The sequence below is a fragment of the Labrus bergylta genome, chromosome 1 (assembly GCF_963930695.1).
Source record: "Labrus bergylta chromosome 1, fLabBer1.1, whole genome shotgun sequence".
NCBI lineage: Eukaryota > Metazoa > Chordata > Actinopteri > Labriformes > Labridae > Labrus > Labrus bergylta.
In genome coordinates this window covers 18,185,215-18,207,535 of record NC_089195.1, presented here as the reverse complement: position 1 = coordinate 18,207,535, position 22,321 = coordinate 18,185,215, and the positions used below count along the sequence as shown (strand labels likewise).

At 38.7% G+C, this 22,321-nt stretch overlaps 1 protein-coding gene and 1 long non-coding RNA gene across 2 annotated transcripts; both read left to right on the top strand.

The window, feature by feature from the left end:
• The first annotated feature begins 71 nt into the window (after positions 1-71).
• On the top strand, positions 72-11,745 carry c1qtnf6b (C1q and TNF related 6b). The gene is made up of 3 exons (XM_020643961.3): positions 72-206; positions 4,492-4,683; positions 10,753-11,745. Exons 2-3 carry the CDS (start codon positions 4,503-4,505, stop codon positions 11,298-11,300), a joined length of 729 nt encoding a protein of 242 aa, XP_020499617.1. The 5' UTR covers positions 72-206; positions 4,492-4,502; the 3' UTR covers positions 11,301-11,745.
• Positions 11,746-14,668: 2,923 nt separating this feature from the next.
• On the top strand, positions 14,669-21,986 carry LOC136179352 (uncharacterized). Its single transcript, XR_010666491.1, has 2 exons — positions 14,669-16,390; positions 21,176-21,986. It is a non-coding gene; the product is annotated as an uncharacterized lncRNA (long non-coding RNA).
• Positions 21,987-22,321: the final 335 nt, after the last annotated feature.

Here is a 22,321-nt window from a genome sequence, read left to right as displayed (position 1 = left end):
ACTGTAATAAAGTTATTTGATAGAAAAGTGTGTGTGTGTGTGTGTGTGTGTGTGTGTGTGTGAGTGTGTGAGTGTGTGGGGAGAGAGAGGGAAAGAGGGAGGGAGAGATGTATCTGTTCAGTAGGGTAGGCTAGTTCCTCCTCTCTGTCTGACACCAGCAGTCTGTTATTTTCTTCTCCCTGGCTGAAGTGAAACTCCAGCAGCAGGTAAGAAAAGCGACCAGACACTCAGACACGATGTGACATCGCCTCTATGACAATCCGTCTAGCAGTCGACTCTGCATAACAATCCTCTGGAGCTTTAAAACAAAAAAAAAAGACGGTAGGTCTAGTAGAACTATAAGAAAGCCAGCAGCGCGTTTGCGTGCTTGCAGGGGCGTACAGGCAGCATTGAAGAAGTTATTCACAAGTCGCCAACTCAGCTGCTGTTTTATCTTTCTAGAAAAGTTATCCCTTTTACATCAAAGTGCGCGTCTCCGGGCACGCCGGCTCGCTGACGGTTCTTGATGTGCACGAGGTTCCTGCGTGTGTGTGCGTGTGCGTGTGTGTGTGTGTGTGTGTGTGTGTGTGTTGCGTTTTGAGTTGTATGTGAATGTGTGGTTTATCCGTACTGCAGTTGCATGCCAAACTGATGCTGTGGCTTTGTAGACGTGGCTCCTACAATGAATTCGTTACGAGTGCTTTGCGTGTGTGTGTGTGTTGTGGTTGGTTTTTAAAGCAGTGTGTGTTCGCTTCATTAGCGTTGGCATAAATGATAATGATGCAGATTGTGCACACAGCTCCGGGGGTCGTCATGATTGGTGGGTGTGGAAGGTTGACAGTTGATGGGGTAACATGAGGTTAATGTAGATAGTTGGAGCTGGTTATGGGCACGTGTAGCTCCTGTTTCGCTGTGGTTTCAGGTTAATAGGCTACGAGGTTAACTGAAGGTGAAAGATCAGAAGGTTTATGAAATATATCCTGACTCAGGGTTGGATATAGTTTAGTGGTGCATGGTCCAATATATTTCAATATTTGCTGTTAGATGGCATCTAACAACAAGTTTTAAGCGTGTAGCTTGTCTGTGAGGTGAAAACTGAATGTTTTACATCATTTTCATAACATGAGAGAAGACATATTGCAAATAGGCTAAGATATCAGTGTCTTAGAATTTTACATGATCAGTTCATTGGGAAAAAGTTCAAATTTTAAAAAGTTCAAACTTTCAAAAAGTTCAAAAGTTCAAAAGTAAGCATAAACAAACAGTTGAGACTAAAAAAAAAACATGCCTATACGCTTGGTATGAATGTTAAAACCAGCTACAGAGACCTCAACTGTAGTTTTTACCAAGCTGAAATCATGTTTATTACTACTGTGAGGAACTTTCATTTGGGGTAAATCTTGTACCCCTGTGAACAAAGTGGTAGGCTACTTGTAATATCTTTGCAGGCCGTAGGTTTTCTGACATGTTAGCCTGCTTCATTTTAAATGTCTTACTTGCAACTCTCCATAAAACTACATAGTGTAAGTCTGCAGCATGCTGTGTTTTGTCCAAGTGGCAACCTCTGCACTTGAGAGATGAAGCCAATGCGAAATTGCAAAATCCTGCAGCCACTTGAGGTTGGCTCAAGGAACAAAGGAAATCACATATCCACACTACAGCCCCAAAAAAATATTTTTAACAGCAGAAATAACCATGTTTACAGCCTGGTGCAAAAAACGATTAGTCTGATTAGTTATTATCATCATGGGCACACACTGTATGGGTTGCACATTTTATATATATTTATATATATATATGTTGCTGGCATACAACTTATCATGAGTATGTGAAGAAGGTATAAGAAAAGGTCAAAACTAAAATGAATTGTGTGAATGTATTTGACTGACTATGGACATGTTCTGCTACGTTTGTCTGCCTGTGACAACCAGATTCAGACAACACCTAGCGTGTTTATACTTTACTGTCAGTAGTCAGATAATATTATGTGGCAGAGCTTCAAGTTGTTTTATTTTCTCACAGTCAGGCTTTATCCATTATTTTGAATCCAGTTAACAGTCCTTCATAACTGTAAAAGCTCTTGGGAATCCCTCTGTTATCCCTCTCATCGGTCTCTCCCTTGTTTATGTTTTGCTAGTTTTCTCTCTTATCCATCCTTTTTGTTTTTTGTTTGTCCCTCTCAATCCTTCTTTCCAGAGGATTTGTGATACACGTGTGGATTTCAGCGGCTCAATGTTGAGATGGATTGCAGGAAGGCAGAAAAGGCGGGGGAGATGAGAGTGAAAAAGGGGAAACTGAAAAATGGGAGACAACAAAACGAGGGTTTACTTAAGCTCATTGTTTTGATCCCTGAATTCCATTTTTATCAACTTTCCCACCACATTCAGGCACTGTTTCAGCAAATATACGCTCTGCTAAAGTTGTTGTCTTGTCTTGTATACCACCTCCCAAACACCAGATGGAACACAAGGGCACAGTGAAGCCAGGAGGAAATTACTTAAACATTTGAAGACTAAAACAGAGCCCCCATCTCACAATTATTTTTTACCAAACATTTTAATTTAAAAATCTTAGATAGCAAAGCCTAAGAACTTTTTGAACCAGTTGGGTTTATTTCACATCAGGGTCTTGAGTTCAATGTTCCAGGTTTAGGAGGTTCCAACCATCAGGGATAATCCTAGAAACATATGCACTCAGTTTACCATAAGTGATTCAGGGTAACGGCATCAAACAAGGGCCATATGTTCTTTGTTACATGATGTAACACACAGAACTGCTCTAAATGCCTTTGAACCTCAGGTTGTTGGTCTTATTTGGATCATTTCAAGTGTGAATCTGACTGAAATTAGTCCGGTGTCTTAATTAATGTCTTTATTTCTTGCTTCTTTTTTGTTATGTTGCAGATTTGTGGGTCAAAGAGAACTATTTGATGGGAATTTATGCATGTGGGTTATAAAAGAAGGGTAACAGGTTTAGTGGCACGTGTTGTCCTTGGAAATGAGTGCAAAAATTGCTTTTATCATGTGCAGTGAATCTAATCACAGCTGATGTTTTCTCATCAAATGGAGTCCATGTGTGCATGTGTGTGCCTATGCAAGGCCACATAACTCCCTTCATCTTATTTTTCCAAATCTATAGCTTCTCTCCTGGGCTTATATTTCTAAATCCAAGTGCTCTGAGTCCAATATGAGAACTTCAAGGTCAGAAGACAATCAGTCATCTGCAGCTCTTCCCTTCACACTGCTTATTCTTTGTCCTTGGAAGTGAAAAGGAAAATGATTTGTCACATATGTTTATACATCAGCTATCATTTGCCCTGTCTTGTCTCATTAGTGGTTTCCTATTTTTCCTGCCAATGAGCAAATATGGAGGATTTACAGTATATTCATTTAAGATGAATATTTTGATATCCAGCTAACAAGTTGTGAACACTGGCCCATATGTAGCTGTGCCATTTACAAAAAGGGTCTCTTCTTTGTACACCATTTAAGAAAGGACTTCTTGTTGTGTAATTGTTGAACATTTGTGAATCCAGAAAGACTATTGTGCTTGTTGATTCTGAAGTGCTGCCAACAAAGCCACGTGACTGATTATTGTAATTCAACTCTTGAGAAGAAAGCTCTCCAACTTTTCACAGAAATGTCTTAACATTGGGTCAGTTATCCACAGGAATTTGAAAAGTACACCACCAGTTAAAACCCAAAAATGTCAGTTTTGATAGTTGATGGTTTTTCAGTGTTCAGCTGAACTTGTTTGACTCCATAAAAGTTCCTCTGGACAGGGGAGCAAGCAGAAGCTTCAATATAAAACCGTATGTAGCCTATCCTGAATGGGTTTCAGAGTTACAAGGATCCCCAAGTGTCATAACTTTACTAGGGATGTTTCTTGTGACTAATTTCGCTGTTGATTTAACAAAAATGTTAATACAGACTAGTCGACTAGTCCAAAGGTAATTATCACAGCATCTGCAGAAAAACAATGTCATATAGGTTTGCTGAGTGTGACTTGCTTGTTAGCACCACCAGCCTCTGGTCCTCCTTGCAGGTTGACGTCTACATTAGTGTGCTGGTTACACATTGCTCTGGTCAAGCTGGTATGCCAGTGGTGGAACCTAACAAGCCTTCATATAATTTGATCCCCATTTTCTAGATCATATTTCTTCCAAACACTCTACAAGATGCCATCCATCCACTGTTCTGGTTTTCGTAGTAGTAGAGCGCTATGGCAGTAGCCATTAACTGGCTGTGTTACAGCTTACAAACAACCTTTGAACAGCATTGCAGGGTCTTAATTAATAAAAAATATAAATTATGAGTTTAAATGACTAGTATTTCTGATACTGGCTAGTGAGGGTGACGAGTGTTAAATTGTTTAGTCGCCTAATTGCACACATCCCTAAACCATACATTTCTAACTTTAATATGAATTAAATATTCTGAAAAATAATCACTTCTCTAAAAAAATGTTTTTCCACTCTCTTTCCTTATACTCTCTGTTTAATTTGACCCTCAGGTTGTGCAGCCATGTTGGCCGTGTGTTTAAGGCTGCTTTTGCTCCTCACCCTGGTCAGCACTGTACCCTCCCCTTCCAGACCTCCATCCAGACTCTGCAGACGATGCTGCGACCACCATGAGCCACCAGCATCTTCTACTCAATATCAGATGCCTGAGGTCCGCACTGTCATCAATATGACCATCCTCAAAGGTACCACAACATGAAAAGCTTCTTTTAACTACTTAACTTGAAACTGGTTGGTGCTTGGATGTTTGGCAGCGCCACCATCTTTCGTTTTTCTGGCTTAATATAACTTTCTTCTGTTTAAACAGCAGATTAATCAGCCACATTGTTGTAATGAGGCAGAGTTAGTTAGTGTTATTATGCCTTGAAAGTTTGTTGGAATTTATACTGAAATTAGACTGTAAAGTTGGACATTAAACCTCAAAGCACAAAAATAGAAATCAACCCAGGTCCAGCATTTTTTTTAAAGAACTGCCAAGTCAAACAGACTTAATAGCTTTTGACAGTGAATGTCAAAGGAAATGCTTATCAACATACTAATAAGCCAACTGACAAAAAAACAGTTAATAACATTATTTTTCATGTATTAGAGTGGAGAAATTCAAAACAGACTTGCCTTACTATTGAAGCCCAGTGTGCATCGGTGATTTCAGGCCCATTTAGATCCAATATTGAGTTGTATGACTCAGTTTGATGTCGGGCCGAATTTCAGCCCGATTGAACATCATCAGTGGTGCAGCACGACAGCCAGCCACGCCCCACGGCCAAATCAGGCTTTAGCTTTGTAGGCTTTGTACGCCAGGCTTTAGCTTGACTTGATTCTGGGTGTCTTCATGGGTTCAAAATGTCACACTCAGTCTGTAATAGATCTGTTGAGAACCTAAAGAAACAATTTATGGTTCATGAGTAATCAAAAAAAGAGACCAAATTTAAAAGCAATCTTTTGATATTTGGATCTGCTTTAAAGGTGCCCTCTTCATAATAATTAGACCCCATAGTCAAATCTTCCTTCTAGGGCTGCATGGGGACTCAACTGGATGCCCAAAGCTCAATTTACTGTTGTTTTCATGGTTTTATTGAAATTGTAGCACTTTGAGATTTTTTTTAATGTCAAGTGTGTTATAAATAAATAAAAATTATATTATTATTAATGTTGACCTCATACTGAGTGTGTAGGGAAAAGTAGTAATACATGTATTTTTTCACTTCTTCCTTAGGCTTCAACTGTAGTCATGATCACATGAGATGTATCTAGAGATCATAATGGACTTATACTATTAATGCAAATTTGTCATGATTTTTCCAATCCATATGCAAATTAACATGGAGCCTCATTCACCTTCATTAACCCTTAATACATTCAATGGTGATAAAGAACTGTGGTGCACACTCACAGCAGAGAAAGGGACACCTGAGCTCAAAGTAGTGGGTCATTGTTGACTATAGCGATGAAGTCATATAAAATTTTGTTTGATTATGAGCCTGATATTCCTCCACAATTATCTGGATTATCAGGGAAATATAAGAACTGTACTGCTGACTCAAGTCCCCGTTCACAATATAACCTACACGAAAAGACAAAAAATCAGGGTCAAACTGATGAATTGCTTGTGGGTCACATCTCCCGATTGAGTCATTTACGCCATGTGGGGATGTAGTTGCATTATGGGTCTTTCCCCTTACCTAAAACCTGCTTCAATAGAAAGGCAATAATCAGACAGAATTTTGATTCATAACAAGGCATACTCAAGTCCTCAGCTTTAGAAAACTAGTAGACCCCTGAAGCCCTTGTTACACATTACCGACTCACCACAGGCCTTGTCATAGTCATTCTGTGACCATGTTGTAGCAGTGTAATAGTGTTTGCGCATTTTTGTGGCATTAATGGAATGCCCAAATGTTTGTGAAAGCCTGGGGGCAAGGCAAGAGAGTTAGGAAAACATGACAAGAGAAAAAGTGACTAAATACAAGGATTTCCCAGTATCACATAATCCTAGCTGGAGAGGGATTTGTCAGAACATGTGTGTCTAATATCAGAGCCTTGGCAGCTAACTCACCCAGATCAATCCAAATGATATGTCATCACTCTTCTGCTTTATCTGCTGGTTGTATGAGAACTGGACATGCCAAGTTTCTTCTGACCCATGATCAACCCCCAACCCATTCCAGCTGCTGAAACACTCTCTCTCACACCCATCCAGAAACAATGCATGGGAACACAGGCACTAAACACTTTTTTATTCTGCAGCAGAACCCTTTACTTTTGAACAGAACAAATTCAAACAAAATTGTTAGATGCTTGAACCAGTGTGTGCTCCATGTTCACCTCAGTAGCTTAGAGCCCTGCTGGCATTTTTGTTTTACCCCTAAAAAACTCCTTCTCTGGGTGTAGTACTTTCCAAATGAACAGGACTTTTCACATTGGCACATGCAACACTGAATATTTTTGACAGGCTGAAATCTTGCAGCATTTTATTTCAGCCAAGGACTATTATTTTTTTCTGGACACTTCTTACCTAGACAAAAAAACCCTTTGGTTCCTTAAAAAGTACTTCCTGGAACTAATAGTTAAAACAGGATAGAAAATACTTGGTATACTTTTGCACACAAAGGAAGAAATCTGAACTTGACTTGTATGTGCAATACAGTATACCATTTAAAAACACAAGGTAACACACTAAACCATTAAACACCCCCTGTAAACCCTGCAGTTCTTTCCATTAGGGACAGTATACTTACAGTATCGAAAAAAACACTGATTGACATGCAGATGTATAAGTTGAAGCAGGGACTTAATGCTTAAACTATATTTACATTTTTATTCAGCATGATGATTCAAAACCAAAGGTGGTAGTCCAAAAGGTGCCTCGCGCTTTGGTCCCATTTATCACTGGTGGGAAATCACTATGGGATCCCATTTTATCTGCAAGCAAAAAACCTTTGTTCGAGATGTTTTGTCTTTAATGGAAATGATTTAATAACAGTTTTTAGGTCCTGTCGACAACTTAAGCTGAGTAGTTGCATTTAATATCAGATTGTTGCTTTTCTGTCCAAATGAGGCAACACAACAGAACACAGAGGCACTTAATGAGGGAGGTCTCATCACGTACATTTACCACGGCACTGGACTTGCTTATGCAGCAGACAACACCCATACACACACTTTTCTTCACTGTGTTTCTCTAATTCACTGACAGCTGACATGAAAACAATAAACCCAGCTTTGATTGTGTGTGTGTGGTTGGATGTGTTCCTGCTAAGCTGAAGTGATTGGATTTGCAGAGCGTGACCCACAATTAGTTAGGCAGCCAATCTCCTCTTTAGAGAGCAGTTAGCCAACAGCTAAAAAGAAGGTGGAAAACATCTCAGCCGTGGAAACAGATGATTCTGACTTACTTTTTTCGTTTTTTTTTAACCAGACTGTAAACTGTTCATTTCTGCTGTAAAAATGTGCTTTATTGAATCAGTGTGTATGTCACTTCCGGTGCTTTTGTAACCAGCCTCAAGTGGACATTTGATGGCCTGCAGATTTTTATACTTCCGTGTTGGCTTCATTTTCTTCAAGCCGTAGGGTGCCGCTTCATTAAATACATTATGTTCAATTGGCCTCTGGTGTCTGATATTGCAATATGTAATGGTTTGGTCCACATATTGTTTAGTTTGTAGTACTGTATTCACTTAGTCTTGTTTAGTGTCTTTTGCTGTTTAACTAATGTAGAGTTCCCCTTATTTTCAGTAAGCAGAGAAGATGCAGTGTGAAAGTGCGGAAAATCACCAGCTCAGTTAAAAGAAGACAGGGAAGGCTGAGGGAAACCCGGAAGAGTAACTCACAATATTCCCTCTCTATGCACACACATCACAGTGAAATATCTATCAGTGTTTTTATGTCTTTAAAAAGGAGATATTTTGCTATATTTAAAAAGAAAGAAGGCTCAGAATATCACTTGGACATGAGGTTTGTCTTGATGTTAAGCTAAAGAAAAGAACATGTTAGGTCATCTAGTGTAGAGGTGTTGCTAAGCTGCAGCTTGTGGAAACTGCTGTAACTCCCCACAGAGCTCTTTGTGTGGACACTGGTCACAGCTGGGTGGATCATGAACAGACTGAGCATCTGTGTAGACTAGAGAATCACTGGTATTTACCTCAGGTCTGCTGGAAGTGTTGGTCATGCTGTGCGAGGGCAGCGTGGCAGCTTCTTCCTGTGTGGTTAAACCAACCCAGAGGTGTTTAACTCAGGACTGCTTTTGGACCTGCTAAGAGATATCATGCAAAAAAAAAACAGCTTTCCAAATAACCATTTTACGATGGTATGTATACGATGAGCAGCAATAGGAGGACATTCAGAAGGACATTAACCATTTTCAAAGCTTATCAAGTAGTTTTAAAATCCAGACAGAGTTGGGTTGTTTGGTGAGCAAACACAATGTGAGAAAGCAGGATACAAACAAGAATGGAGACACTGAAGAGTAACGTATCCAAATAGTAATTTTAGCCATATAATGTAGAAAAGATATACATATTTGACGAGTTCCTACTTGTTTATAAAAAGTTCAAAGATGAAATACAAGTAAGTTATAACTCTGCATTAAATATTCCTGGTATTTCAAGACAGCTCACATTTTCAGACACGCACACACACACACCCTACACATTCCTGACAGAACATCTTGTCTTACAGTCTAAAGGAGCAAAGCATCAAAGCATAAGCACCGGTTTAACTAAATTGCTAGAGATTTATTAGAAGGTAGAAGGTTTTGGAATGGCTGATGTGAAAAGCCTGTCTCGAATTCATGTCCATGTCTGGATTTGTAACTGTTATGAAAGAAGAAGAAAAAAAATGCTTAATGGCATTGTGTGCATGTAAAGCTGAAAGGTCTGTGTTTCAGCAAAGGCTGTAATCACATCTTGTACTTGTTTTTCAGTGCAAGCTGAACTTTGGTAAATGGAAAGTTCACCTCTATAAATCAGCAGCAGACTCCATGTTTTTATAAACTTTTCTTGTCGTTAAAAATAATCTTACCTGAACCAGCTTGACTATTAATGGGTACAATAGTGACTCATTTCCAAGTAAACAGACAGAGAGAGGATAGAAGTGTTATTTTCTATCGCTTCTGTGACAAAACATTAATGAGGAACTTTTACATTTTGGATACAGTGTTGTTTTAACAGCTGCGGTAAAAGGTCTTCATTAAAAATATTTAACAATTAAGTAAAATTATTTCGTATTAACTGTATATCATTTTTAAGTAAAAGCAGTTGTTCAGCAAAAGTTGAGTGGGGGAAAGACTCTTTGACATCTGATACTCTTGCAATGTGCCACATGCCAAAGGGATTTAGAGATTACTCATTAAGTCTTTAATGGTGCGTTGTATTGTTGATGTTGTAGGTTATTTGTTTGATGACAAGTCCTGTCATGAAATGTGAACCCTATAACTGTAAAAAAAACTTTGCAAATTACTATGCAATAGCTGCATTGCAATAGCTACAGCATGAAGTTTCCCTGCATTGGGAAAATAAACTTTTTGAAGAGACCAGTGTGTTTCCACTGCAGGGACCAAAATGGGTTCCTGCAAGAGGTCTTTACTCCTAGGATGGTACTTTCTTTCTTTTTTTTTAATACTTTTATTCACCAAAACGTGCATACACACATAGGGTGGTACTTTCAAAGATACAGGGACTTTGGGGAGAGCCCTGCAGCACTAACAGTACTGATAGAGTAGAGTTATTGATTTTTACATATTTCCTATTTCTTTAATCTACACGGTTCTTGGGACGTCGGTGGAAATAGACAGAAATGGGCTTAGGGAACCTTTTTAGTTTTCTTCTGGTTCTTGAGAACTGTACTTCAGTATCCATACTTAGTTACATTACAGATTAGTTAAACAAAAGAGACAACTTACCCAGACTAAAAGGTACTTTTGAGAAACATGGGTTGTTATCCCTACACCCTTACATTATGATGATCCTTGCAGTGCTTAACATTTTTAATTGGCCAAGTTCAGCAGTGGCCTTTTCACATTCCAACTAATTTGCTTAATCTACATTTCAGCAATATTTCTTGGGCAAAAAACTTACATAACATTTTAACTTTCCCTGATGAGAAGCTCTGGGACTAGAAGTCTTTGGAACTTGTTTATTCAAACTGTAGATTTCTGTTCATAAGTAGGAAGAAGCATAAAGTGTACAGTACTTCAGTACTCTATTTTAGTGTTTATACTGAGTATCTTCTGGATTATGTGGTTTTTTTTCACTCAGGTGACAAAGGAGACAAAGGCGACAAGGGTACACCTGGCAAGCCAGGTATAGAAGGTCATCCAGGCATTCGAGGCCCCGTGGGCCCTACAGGCAGCAAAGGCCAGGCGGGCATTCCAGGAGATGCCTGCAAGATCCCTCACTCTTCCTTCTCGGTGGGCCGTCGCAAGTCCCTGCACAGCGTGGACTACTACCAGGCGCTGGTGTTCGACACTGTGTTCGTCAACATCCATGAGCACTTCAACATGTTCAAGGGAAAGTTCTACTGCTACGTGCCTGGGATCTACTTCTTCAATGTGAACATCCACACCTGGAACTTTAAAGAGACCTACCTCCACCTCATGCACAACACCAAGGAGCAGGTCATTCTGTACGCTCAGCCCAGCGAGAGGTCCATCATGCAGAGCCAGAGTGTCATGCTCAATCTGGCTCTGAATGACGAGGTCTGGGTTCGACTCTACAAGAGGGAGAGGGAGAATGCTGTTTATAGTGACGATGTGGATGTTTACATCACCTTTAACGGATACCTGGTGGCGCCTGCCGTTCAGTAAAACGGAAGCAAGAGAGTAACAGAATCTCTGGTATTATCTGGACTTTTTGCCATGGATACTGCTTAATGCAAAGAAATGAGAGCCAAAAAGAGGACATTGCAAGTTTGGTGCTTATCAAATATTCCTTTTAGACTTGAGAGGAACAAACTGTGCTTTTTTAATGAGGCTTTTAGAATACAAAGGCACAGTTAACAAGAAAGGTAGCACAACATGAATAGGGAATGTTGAATTACTTTCTGAATAACAAAGGAAAGGCATATTTCCTTCTTCTTCGCTGTGCTATTTTTTCTTCTTGGATCACTTTTTTTCAGGGACTTTGTGTATGAACGCAAGTTGTATCAGGAATCTTAAATCTGTGCAATCAGTTGTGTATTTGTGCCATGGTGCTTTTTAGAGAAAACTTTCTGTTTGATTAAAATGCATTTTTCACAGCCTGTTTATTGAACCTTTAACAAATGTTTTCTTTGTGCCTCTCAGAGGAACACAGCAAGTCCGTTGTGGCGGTAATGCAACAACATGATGGATGCCAAATGCAATTAAACAAGAAGAAGTTAATGTCCCACCTAGGCCTGATGGTGACTGCTCAAGTTGTCTTTAAGATATTTACTTCTGAACAATGTTGTGCCTTACACAATGATGTAATATATATATATATATATATATATATATATATATATATATATATATATATATATATATATATATATATATATATATAATATATAGGATTGATTGTAAGATGACAAAGCTGCTAAATTGGTTAAAAAATGAAATCTTAAAATCAAATATTTTCTCCTCCAGCTATCAAATCAACAGAGTGCCTAATTCCAGTGTCTATTTACAAATCAGATCCTGGCTCCATTTGTAAACTACTCTGACACGTGACTCTCCCCATCAAATACAGCCTTGAGGGCATTGCTAATGCCTGACTTATTTGGTCTCTATTTCTGCTTTTTGTTTTTGTTTAGAGGGATCTTATCTGCTCAGAAAAATGTTGGGGCAGCACCGATTCATATCCTAAATTTATATTTATGATGCATTCTCCTGTTGTGTGGGGGGAACCTAGACAGCCGAGCAATCACTCTAATCAAAATGATAACCAACTGGAAAGCGGGCTGACTGAAGAACAACTTTTCCTTTCCACCAGCTTGGCTTTAACATGCATGTGTATGCAGTCTCCAGGACTACATCATTAGTTTGACTTTTTTCTTTTCTTGTTGGTAAATGGAGTCTGTTAGTGTGCGGTATGCTGTTTTGGTCATATGGTTGCTCTCCACACACTACAAGAACGTAACTCTTAACTCAATCATTGTTTTTGTCATGTGTTGGGTTTCACATATTCAGCAAGTGAATATTTGAAGCTGAGCAGAGTGATCTGGCACAACTGGCAGCCACCGGTGATGGACCACGACGGTTGGACACACGATTATTGACTAAATGTTAAATATCACCTATTTTTCAACCCAAACAAACAGATCGTCATATTTCTCAGGGAAATTCTCCTTTGCTTTCTAATTCATTACAAATGACACCATCCAGCTTAAGACTTGGCATGCAATTAATCCACTTAGCCCTACGAGGGAAATAGTATTTCAGAATTAAGTCCAAAAGTTGGCTAAGTCTCCAAAGTAAATAAATAAACTAGCAAACAGGAACTCATCCCAAACTCACAGAGACAGGGACTGATCCAGCAGCGGGCCAGCTCCATCTGTTCAGCCATATCCCTCCCATTAGCTGTAATGCTGTCCTCAGGGAGAACTTTGCTAGAGGAAAGCAGACTGCAGCGTTGTAAATACTTTAAGCCTTGAGTGGGAATCTGAAAAGCTCTGTTGGGAAACAAAGCAAGACATCTGAATAGTTTCCTGGATCATCAGCTTGGACTAGTTACGCTGCTCCAACATGCACGGCGAGCTGGTCAGCCTAGTTTGAGTTTAACTTGCTTATGTTTGTTGTACATGACAGAATATTTACTCACTAGTGAAATGAAGGAGTTAAGTGTTCAGGAAAATATGTAAAAGTCTTTAAACTCAAAGATTTCAATTTCAAAAGCAATTTTTGTGAAAGAAAATGACTAGATGTTGGACAAAATATAAGAAACTACAGAGCCCCTGAAGTCAAGATATTACCTTGTGTGCACACTCAACGTACAGTGATCCTTTGGGCTTCTTGGGTATTAAATATCCTCACACATGCATGGTTTATACTTTCGCAAGGATCTTCTGAGTGCTTCCATTTTCTACAAAAGTTAGATGAATTTTAATAATACCATTCTTAGAAATAAACAGAGGTGGTCACTGTTAAAAAATGTAACTTGTTAACCGTATTGAAAAAGATGTTAGCAGTTCATCAGTGAATTCCATTAATAATTAACTGAAGTTATCGTAACCAGTTTTATTAAAAAGCATCATAAGGCAACTTCAGAAACAAGTCGGTGACGTCACTGAGACTATGTCCTTGTTTTATACAGTCTATGCTGATCAGCATTGTTGTATTGAGATCACCATTATTTTCAGAAGAAGTATAAAAACAGGTATCTAAGGTTCAGATTTTTGCCTCATTTCATTGACATTTTAGCCATATTTGACCAAAAGCATGAAAACGTTTTTTTTTAAAGGATCTTTACTCTATACAGGCCAAGAAAAATGTGTTTGTGCTTGTATCTCCAGGCCATTCAGTTAATGGACTTCAGCCAAGATTTTGAAGTCCTTTACTGTTTTTACAGGCTGTAAGTGCAGCACTCTCTACACCAACTAAACTTCCTTGAAAAAAACAAAAAGGCTGGATCCTGCACACAGATTTCCCCTGGATAATATGAACCACGTGTAAAGCAAATTTTAAAACACTGAAAACAGACAACATAATTATGGTTGTAGTAAAAAAAGGGGTGAGGGTCTAAAGGGCTTATAACCTCTGATCTTTTTAGAAAACACCCAACATTAACTTACCTTTTTCTTTCTTCCATAAAAAATGAAACATTTGCTGTAAATATGAGTAGATAATGTTTATTCAGCAGTAAAGTATCTATACTTTGTGAGCACTCTGAGGCCTTTAGACTCCAGCAGTTATGTAACTGATCAGGCCGGAAGCTGACGTGGTGAAGGGAAGGATTTGATAAATGTTATGAGACAGGGAAGACAAGTCAAAGACAGTTTTATTTAGCTTTTCTGAGTTTGAAGGCTATGCCCCACAGCTAACAGCTGTTTTCGGGGCTGACTTAAGTGAAGCCTGTTTTCTCATAGATTAGAAACAGGAAGCAGGAAGATTGCCGAGGCAGCCCTCTCCTAATTACAACCACACGACCTCTGACCACACTCATCTGTCAGACGGCGGCTGGTGGATAGAGAGGAAAAAAGGGTAAGGAAAAGAAAAACAGGTAGGAGAAAATGAGCAACTGGAACAGAAAAAGTAATAGCCTATAAAAAGGTCAAATAAAAGTATGTTGGGCAGATCAGAAGACACAACACAGTAACACTGAAACATTACAACAAACAGAAAATGCCAGCATGCAAACCTTAACAATCTACAGTTTCTATATCTACAATCTATTGCATGAATAGCAGTGGTGCTTAGAGAGAGACAGCTAACCTTTAAAACGCTCTCCAAAGAAAGCAACATCATTTACGAGGGCTGGAGAGTTATACCATTCTTAGACAGCGTGAACACACCAGTGAGTAACTGTGTCTCTGTGTGTGTTACTTAATAAAGATGTATTGAGGTCATTTGGAGTTTCATGTTGCTACAAGTCTGCAGATGTATTTTATTTCCTTCTACTTTTTCTTTTTCTTAAATTTGACAGCCCGAAAGCAATGATTTCTTGGCAAGTTGTATTGAAGAGTTGTACAAATAAGAGCACAAGTAGGCTATAAATTCAGTCACCATGTGTAAAATGAAAGCAAGACGAAGGATTATAACACTGTTATAAACTGTTTGCCACTACTTACTAGTTTAGTGTGGACACAGTGGATAATTTAAAAGAGGTATCTATTATACGTCTAATATTACTTTTATGATGCCTAATCCCAGAAAAAATCTTCCTAAATTCAGTATTTAATTGCAGTAGTTTAAAGGTTTAACTTTAGGGGTCTAGTCCATATCTCTGTAATCGCGTCTTAATCCATTAAAAGTGACTGTGGATATTATGAAACAACTGCTGCTTCAACGGGTCCTTTTAACATTTTCCATTGCGGTGTTTCTGTCCCTCCCACATCACTTACTCTTCTCTATTTCCCCCATAAATGCCTCTGTGCCTAATAATTGAGTAATGGAGAGAACTGCCAGACTTCTGCGAGGTTAGTCTAAAATGAGTGGCGTGGAGGAGGTGCATGGCCCTGCCAGACACAGCTCCATGCTCTGTTGGTTTTATTTTATTTTGCGGTGAAGGTCGTGAGTTGAGCAAAGAGGAGCAGATTCCGGTCTGAGGTGAAATCTTGTTGTGAGCCAGCAGAGCAGGCAGGTCAATGGAGGACAGAGGCAGCGAGAGCTGTTCAGAACATCATTAAAAGTTTTAACTACAGAATGTAAAGTCCACAGTTTCACTACTGTACAGTTGATGCTCTTTAGTTCATATGTAAGGGATGTTGGATGTTGTATTTCTGAGGGACACAATGATGATATTTCCAGTGCCCCATATGGACAAAATTCTCCTTCTGCTGTCTGTTAATAGTGGAACTTATCTTTCACCATGATGAAGTCATAGGCTGTTTAAGCAGTGTGCTTCATAATAATAATCCAACTTCTCACTGATGCTGTCTTTTCCATTTGTAGGTCGTAGTAGGCTGTGGGAGGGGGATGGGGGACGGGGGACAGGGGACTGGGGGGGGGGGTGGGGGTGGGGGTTGTGTCGAGAGTGTGCCAGTGGAGGAGCTCAGACAGGTAGGGGGGAGCAAAAGATGTAAATGTACAAAAGACAAACCTCCTCACACTGCCTTATCTCTCTATCAGAGGACTAATTTGGCTGTGTGTTCTTTTGAGCCGGGGAAGGCAGCTGACAGGGCAATCCTCCAGCAGACTGAGAAGGTTCTCCTCTGATCCAGGCCCTGATCTGCCCTGATGTTCTCTCATGGCCAAAGAACAAAATGCACATGCCTCAGGTATGAAACTCTTATCTGCTGCGTGCATGGTGTGTGGTGTGGAGCTGGGAAAGAGTGAGCTGATTCTCTTAATGATACCTGAAGACATTTCCCTTATCAGAGTCTGCCAGAGTTTTACAGTATATATGGGTCAAATGAGGATATTTATGCTTGAACAAACTTTGAGTCCCATTTTTTTAACAGCAAATGATAGTTTTGCGCAGTATGGCTTTACCTTGTGTCCTCATTTGCATACATTTTAAAGGTCATTTTGGCTCCTGTTAGAACCTGCCATGTCTTGATTTAGCAAAGTGGAAAAGAAATATTCAACTGCTGATGCAGAAAATGGAACTATGATTCGTGGGCTGGTTTGGTGTCAGAGGATGTCATAACCTCCTTTGCTATTTTATTTCATAAAAATCTTATCTGGACTTTTCAGGCATGCTGTCTAACTTTTTATTTGTTATTATTGACCTTTTGAATGGTTAAAAATAAATACATTTCTGAAGTACTACAATTAACGTTTTACACCTGTAAGGACTTTTGACCATGTTTACTGTTGTTGATGTTGTTGTTGTTGTCGTCAGTGAAGGAGGACAACATAAACAGTAAACTAGGGCCTCTACACTGCTCACATGTCCTGCTGAGGCTGTCGCAAAACTGTACCAACCCCATCACTACACAGTTGTACACAGACATACAAGCCTGCAGGTAACCCTTTCTCCATGCACACACACACACGCATACACACGCACACAAAAAATGACGCCCTGTCTGGCTTTTTTTGGGTTGCAAATTACAGAGTGGTTTGCCCTAGTTAGCCTGACGCTGTTTGAGTCACACACACACGCGCGCGCGCGCACATGCACACGCACACACACGCGCACACGCACACACACACACACACGCGCACACGCACACACACACACACACACACACACACACGCACAAACAAGCAAGAAAGAGAGAGAGAGAGAAAGCACCATGCAATACAGGAGCAATACCCGTCCATACATCCTGAGGCAGTCTAATGTTTGCCATTAAGCTCTGCAGAGTTTTCAACCTGCAGGTTTGTTTGAGTTATTATCATTAACGCTGGCATACACGGCCTCTGGCTCTCTCCAGCCTGATTTCTCTCTCTTTTGAAGCATTTCTTCTCGATCTTTTGGTAAACAGAGGTGAATTCTAGACGATGTATTGTAGAAGAGAGGGGTTTACCGACTAATTATTTATTAAGCATCATGCAATGGGGGATCCAGGGAATCCACACTCAAGGCATTGTGGGATAGCAGGCAATGTAGGATTGATCAGCAGAGTAAGTAAACAAATGTTGAGTGCTGCATGACTTAAAGTCACTTTAACTATTGTTGGTTGTTTATTTTTACTTACTAAAAAGGAAGGACTTGCCTTTTTTAGTTTGTTGTAAATTTGTAAAATGAAGTAAATAATTCCACCTGAAATTACAACTATCTGCATTAAGAACACAACTGATTTACTGCAGACAGAGTTCTCAAATATTATAGGCTTTGACAGCTGTGTTTGATACAGATGAATATGGTTCTGTTCAGTGTCTGCATCACACTAATACAACATACATCAAAAATATGTAAATCTATCTGTAGTTATATTAGACTCTCATAGCAACAGTTCTGGGTGACAGAAAGAGATCAAGAAAGACAGCATGGAAAGAGTGGCAGTCAGGGGATGATGAATTTGTCAAACAACACAGGGACACTGGGGATTCAATTCAATATAAAACCAAGATGGTAATTGCTTCTGAACTTCCCCTAACCAAACAGACCATTTCAGCATGTTGCATGGGTAGAAAGCAGATGATACCCATGGGTTCTGAATTAGAAGCCAAAATTCTGCGATAAAGCATGTGACCCCTAAGAGAAGTGCACTTGTTAAAAGATAAGATGGTGTAAGAAGACTAAATATCATGTCTCTTTCGGTGGAGGGCGTGTTGTATCATCTAAACTAAAGCCACTCATCCAAGTCATAGACCCAAGACCTGTCCGTCATCAGCACCCTCTAATCTGTGACACTGACTTTTCCCATTTGCTAAGCCTCACACTTTTTTTTCAGTTTTTAATTACAAGTTCATTCATCAAGCAATAACTAAGCCCTTTGGTATCCCATCTTAATAAGTTTAAGGCTATAATTAGAATGAACTGCATGTAGTACTTGCTATTCATTTCTTCAAAGCATTATAGAGACATTTAAAACCAAGTTGAGCGTTTCCATTATAGTAAATTCACAATAGTTTCTGATGCTCCTCTAATACATAAAAATAACTTCAATAACAGGCAACAGTTTGAAGTTGTGAAACGTAAAGTAAGCTTACAACTAACAATGCACTCTCAACCATACATTGTTTTTTATGTTGAGAATATACAAATTACAAGAATTTCACATGCTGCAGCTGATCTGGAAGACAGTCCATCTACTTCCCTTCAGGGTCTTTATTTATTTGGCACATTGGAGCCATTTATGTCTTTAAATAATATTTGCATCACAGTGCATTTTATTTTCAATATTTGTTCTCTATACATAACATTTGTAAAGTTCTTCTGAACATTTAATGTGAGGTTACCAGCTGCTCAGATGGCAGGGTGAGTCCTCAGCATTTAAGAAAAACTCAAATATGATGTCACAAGGTGATTAACTTTATGATTATTACTGACAGGAAACCAATATTATTGATGTAAAGTGGTGGAATAAAGTCAAACAAAAACTAACAAAGGCTTTGAAGAAAAGGGAAATACTCCCTTTTCCAGCTTTAGTAAATATATAGTATCCATAGTTTATAATCATGTATAGTTTACATAGTTTTATCCAATCCAAAAAGAATCAGGCTTTGCTAATATTCAGAAAAAAATAAATTTTTCCTCATACGTTCAGAATGGATGTGAAAATATGCCTTACTATTTGAATGTCAACAATGTTGCTCTTGTAAAAATCTCTGCAAACTATGACTTGATCCTCAGATTAAAAATACACCAGTGTTGTAATTCAAATGCTACCTGAGAAGGAAGTTTCTGTCAGTGATCAGAGTCAACACATCCCTGCTGAATTCTGCATGATGGATTATAGCTTTGGGCTGAAGAGGAGACTTTCAGCAGATGGTTTAATGGAACGTTTAAGATAAACAGGCTCAGAAGATTTCAATAAACTAGTGAGACTGTGATTTACACTTTATGACGTGTAATAAAAACAAATAGGGGCCTATTTAGATGAAGGACAGAGAGAACTAAACAGTGATGTTGTGAATTGTCCTTAAAAGCACTGGAAACTTTCTGCAACCAGAGGTAATGAGCATAAACCATGTCTCAAATCAAAGTGTTTCTCTGTTTCATTCCATGAATTACTCATTTTTAGTCAAAGTAAATGTAGTTCAGGTGCCATGCCTTGTGTTTTATGGAACAAAAAGTGATTTATCAGTTAGTTACTTGTGGATTGAAATACCCATTCTCCATTTGAATAGCTTTTTTCCATTCTGCGTGTAAAGAAGAAGTAATAATAATAGTAAAAGGACATAATATACAGCCTAAAGAAAATGACAATACAAAACAAAAAAATACATTTTTTTTGTAAGATGTAATCTTTCTGTTAAGGGGAATTACTTAGAAATGTGTACACACACAGTTATGTTTTAACAGTTTTCCAACGCAAAAAAAGTTAAAAAAGCACAATCAACATCCTGAAGTTTTGGCTGCAGTAATACCTTTTTTAACTTCTCGGGGTAAAGTGGCAAAGTAGTCTCAGGTGGTAAAGTAAGAGAAAGTGCTTGTAAACAAACATATAATTTGTAACATTTCTTCTTTATCAATATGCCATTGCTTATGGTCCAAATGATAGCTGACACATTTATTTGGTTATAAAGGAAGCACATAAAAGACCATTTTGAGTGGCCCAGTCCAGGAACCTAACATTTTTAATGATTCAGTGGATCTTATGTTTAAGCTGGATCATGGTAGTATGATGTTTGCTAGTTTAGAAATTAATGTGCTCATGCATTTAATTACAATTTCAGTGTGCAAATATAACTTTAAGGTCAGAAAGTATGTAAGCCAACATGTTTTAATTTCCAGTGTCAGATTTCAATCTCTGGGCAACAGGTGTCACTCTTTGCTTACATTATATCATACTCTAGCTCAACTCATTTTATTTCAACGTGTTTCATTACATGTTTTCTGTCTCTACAGCATACTTCTATGAGGGCTCTTTAAAGAAGGTTGCATGTGCAAATTGATCAGGTTCATTCCTTTTAATTTACTTCCCATTAGAGGCTATAGAGCTCTAATGGGCACCATTGTAATGCCATATAATATGTTGTGTCATTTGCAAGCTGATAGTTTGGCCTGGTGAGGGAACAAGAGGGAATACTGAGTCAGATTGACCTAAAACAACATGATTCAGCCTCCATATCCAGAGAAAGATTTTGTGAAAGATGTGTCATTCGTGTTTTTTGGGTGGACTAATGTGTGACTATTAAGCAAACTCTGACACTGTTTTACAAGAAGTCACTTTAACATTAATGCTGCTTATCTCAAATGGGAAAAACCAAATGCCATTATGTGGATAAACAACCAGTTAATCCATATAATATCACCTGATTGTTCTCCATGATCACCTGGCAGCATTCATATTTACCTGTTTTTATCAGTGTGCATATTTCTGTATCTATTTCTGCTCTCATACGCCTGTCCCATATCTTTATGAATGCAGCTGTTTACATTTTCTTAATGTGTGTGCTCATTAAAAATATTTAGGATCTTTTTGTTTGTTCTTCTTTGTCTCCAGGACACAAGAAAACAGCAGCAGAACATTAGTGGTGCGTGCGCTTGTTCGTGTGTGTGACTGGGCTGGGAGCTGTTACACCCTGCTCCTTTATGACTGAACTGGCACTCAAAATGGACATTAACTCTATCTCATATCATGGACTAAGGTCTTTAGTGTGCATGTGTTTTTTTCTCACATTGCTCTTGTTGTATTTAGTTTGATGGTCTTACCCACAGAATATTTTTTTCCTCTTTAGCAGATATGTAATCCCTCTCTACACTGTTTAAGCTAAATTATAGTGTTTTTCAGATATGTCCAAGGAGACAAGTACAATGTTCTCTATTACCTTGGCTCAGTTTTAGAATTCCATATCAGTGATAAAAAGCAAGGCCAAACTATCAACTATGGGTGTGCAGCAGCTAACAGCACATCCCAGGGAGCCGCGGAAAGCCAAGGTTCACAACATGATGTCATGATTTGGTCTCGTTTAGATTTGTATATTTGGAGAGTATAGATTTCCTTTCTTGTTTTATTTTGTCTTATTCTTCCATGTCGTTGCTTGTTTCTCTTGTGTGTTTCTTTATTTTAATGTTTCCTAGTCTTGTCTTTAGTGTTTCCTGTTTTATTTTGTAGAACTTGTCCCCAGTGTTTCTCGTCTTGTCTTACTTCCTCCCTTTGTCTGGTTTCTCCCCTCTTGTCATGTGTCATCCCTTAAACTTCTCCTTGTTGTTTTGCCATTTTGACTTTTCTTTGAACCTAGATTGATACCTGGACATTTACAGCGTAAGCCTTTGTTTGCCTTTTTAGTGAAATAAATTCTTTAGTTTCTGTATTTGGGTCCTCCATTGTTTTTGACGAACGGTGACACATTGCATATTTGTAAGCTATGAATAGAAGTTGTGTTTTTAATGCTACACATTTTTGTAATGCTCAAAGTATGACCTGTAATACGCAAAAATAACATTTTTAAATATTGTCTGTAGATTTGTTTTTTTTCTTTGCACATTGAAGCATCATAATATTTAATGATGTGTGTTGCAGTGCTGCCCTCTAGTGACACAAGGGACAGATGATGCAAATTACTGCATTTTAGACACACTGTGCGCACACATGCACACATACACAAAAACACAACTGATGCATTAAATAAACACACCTAAAGCTGTA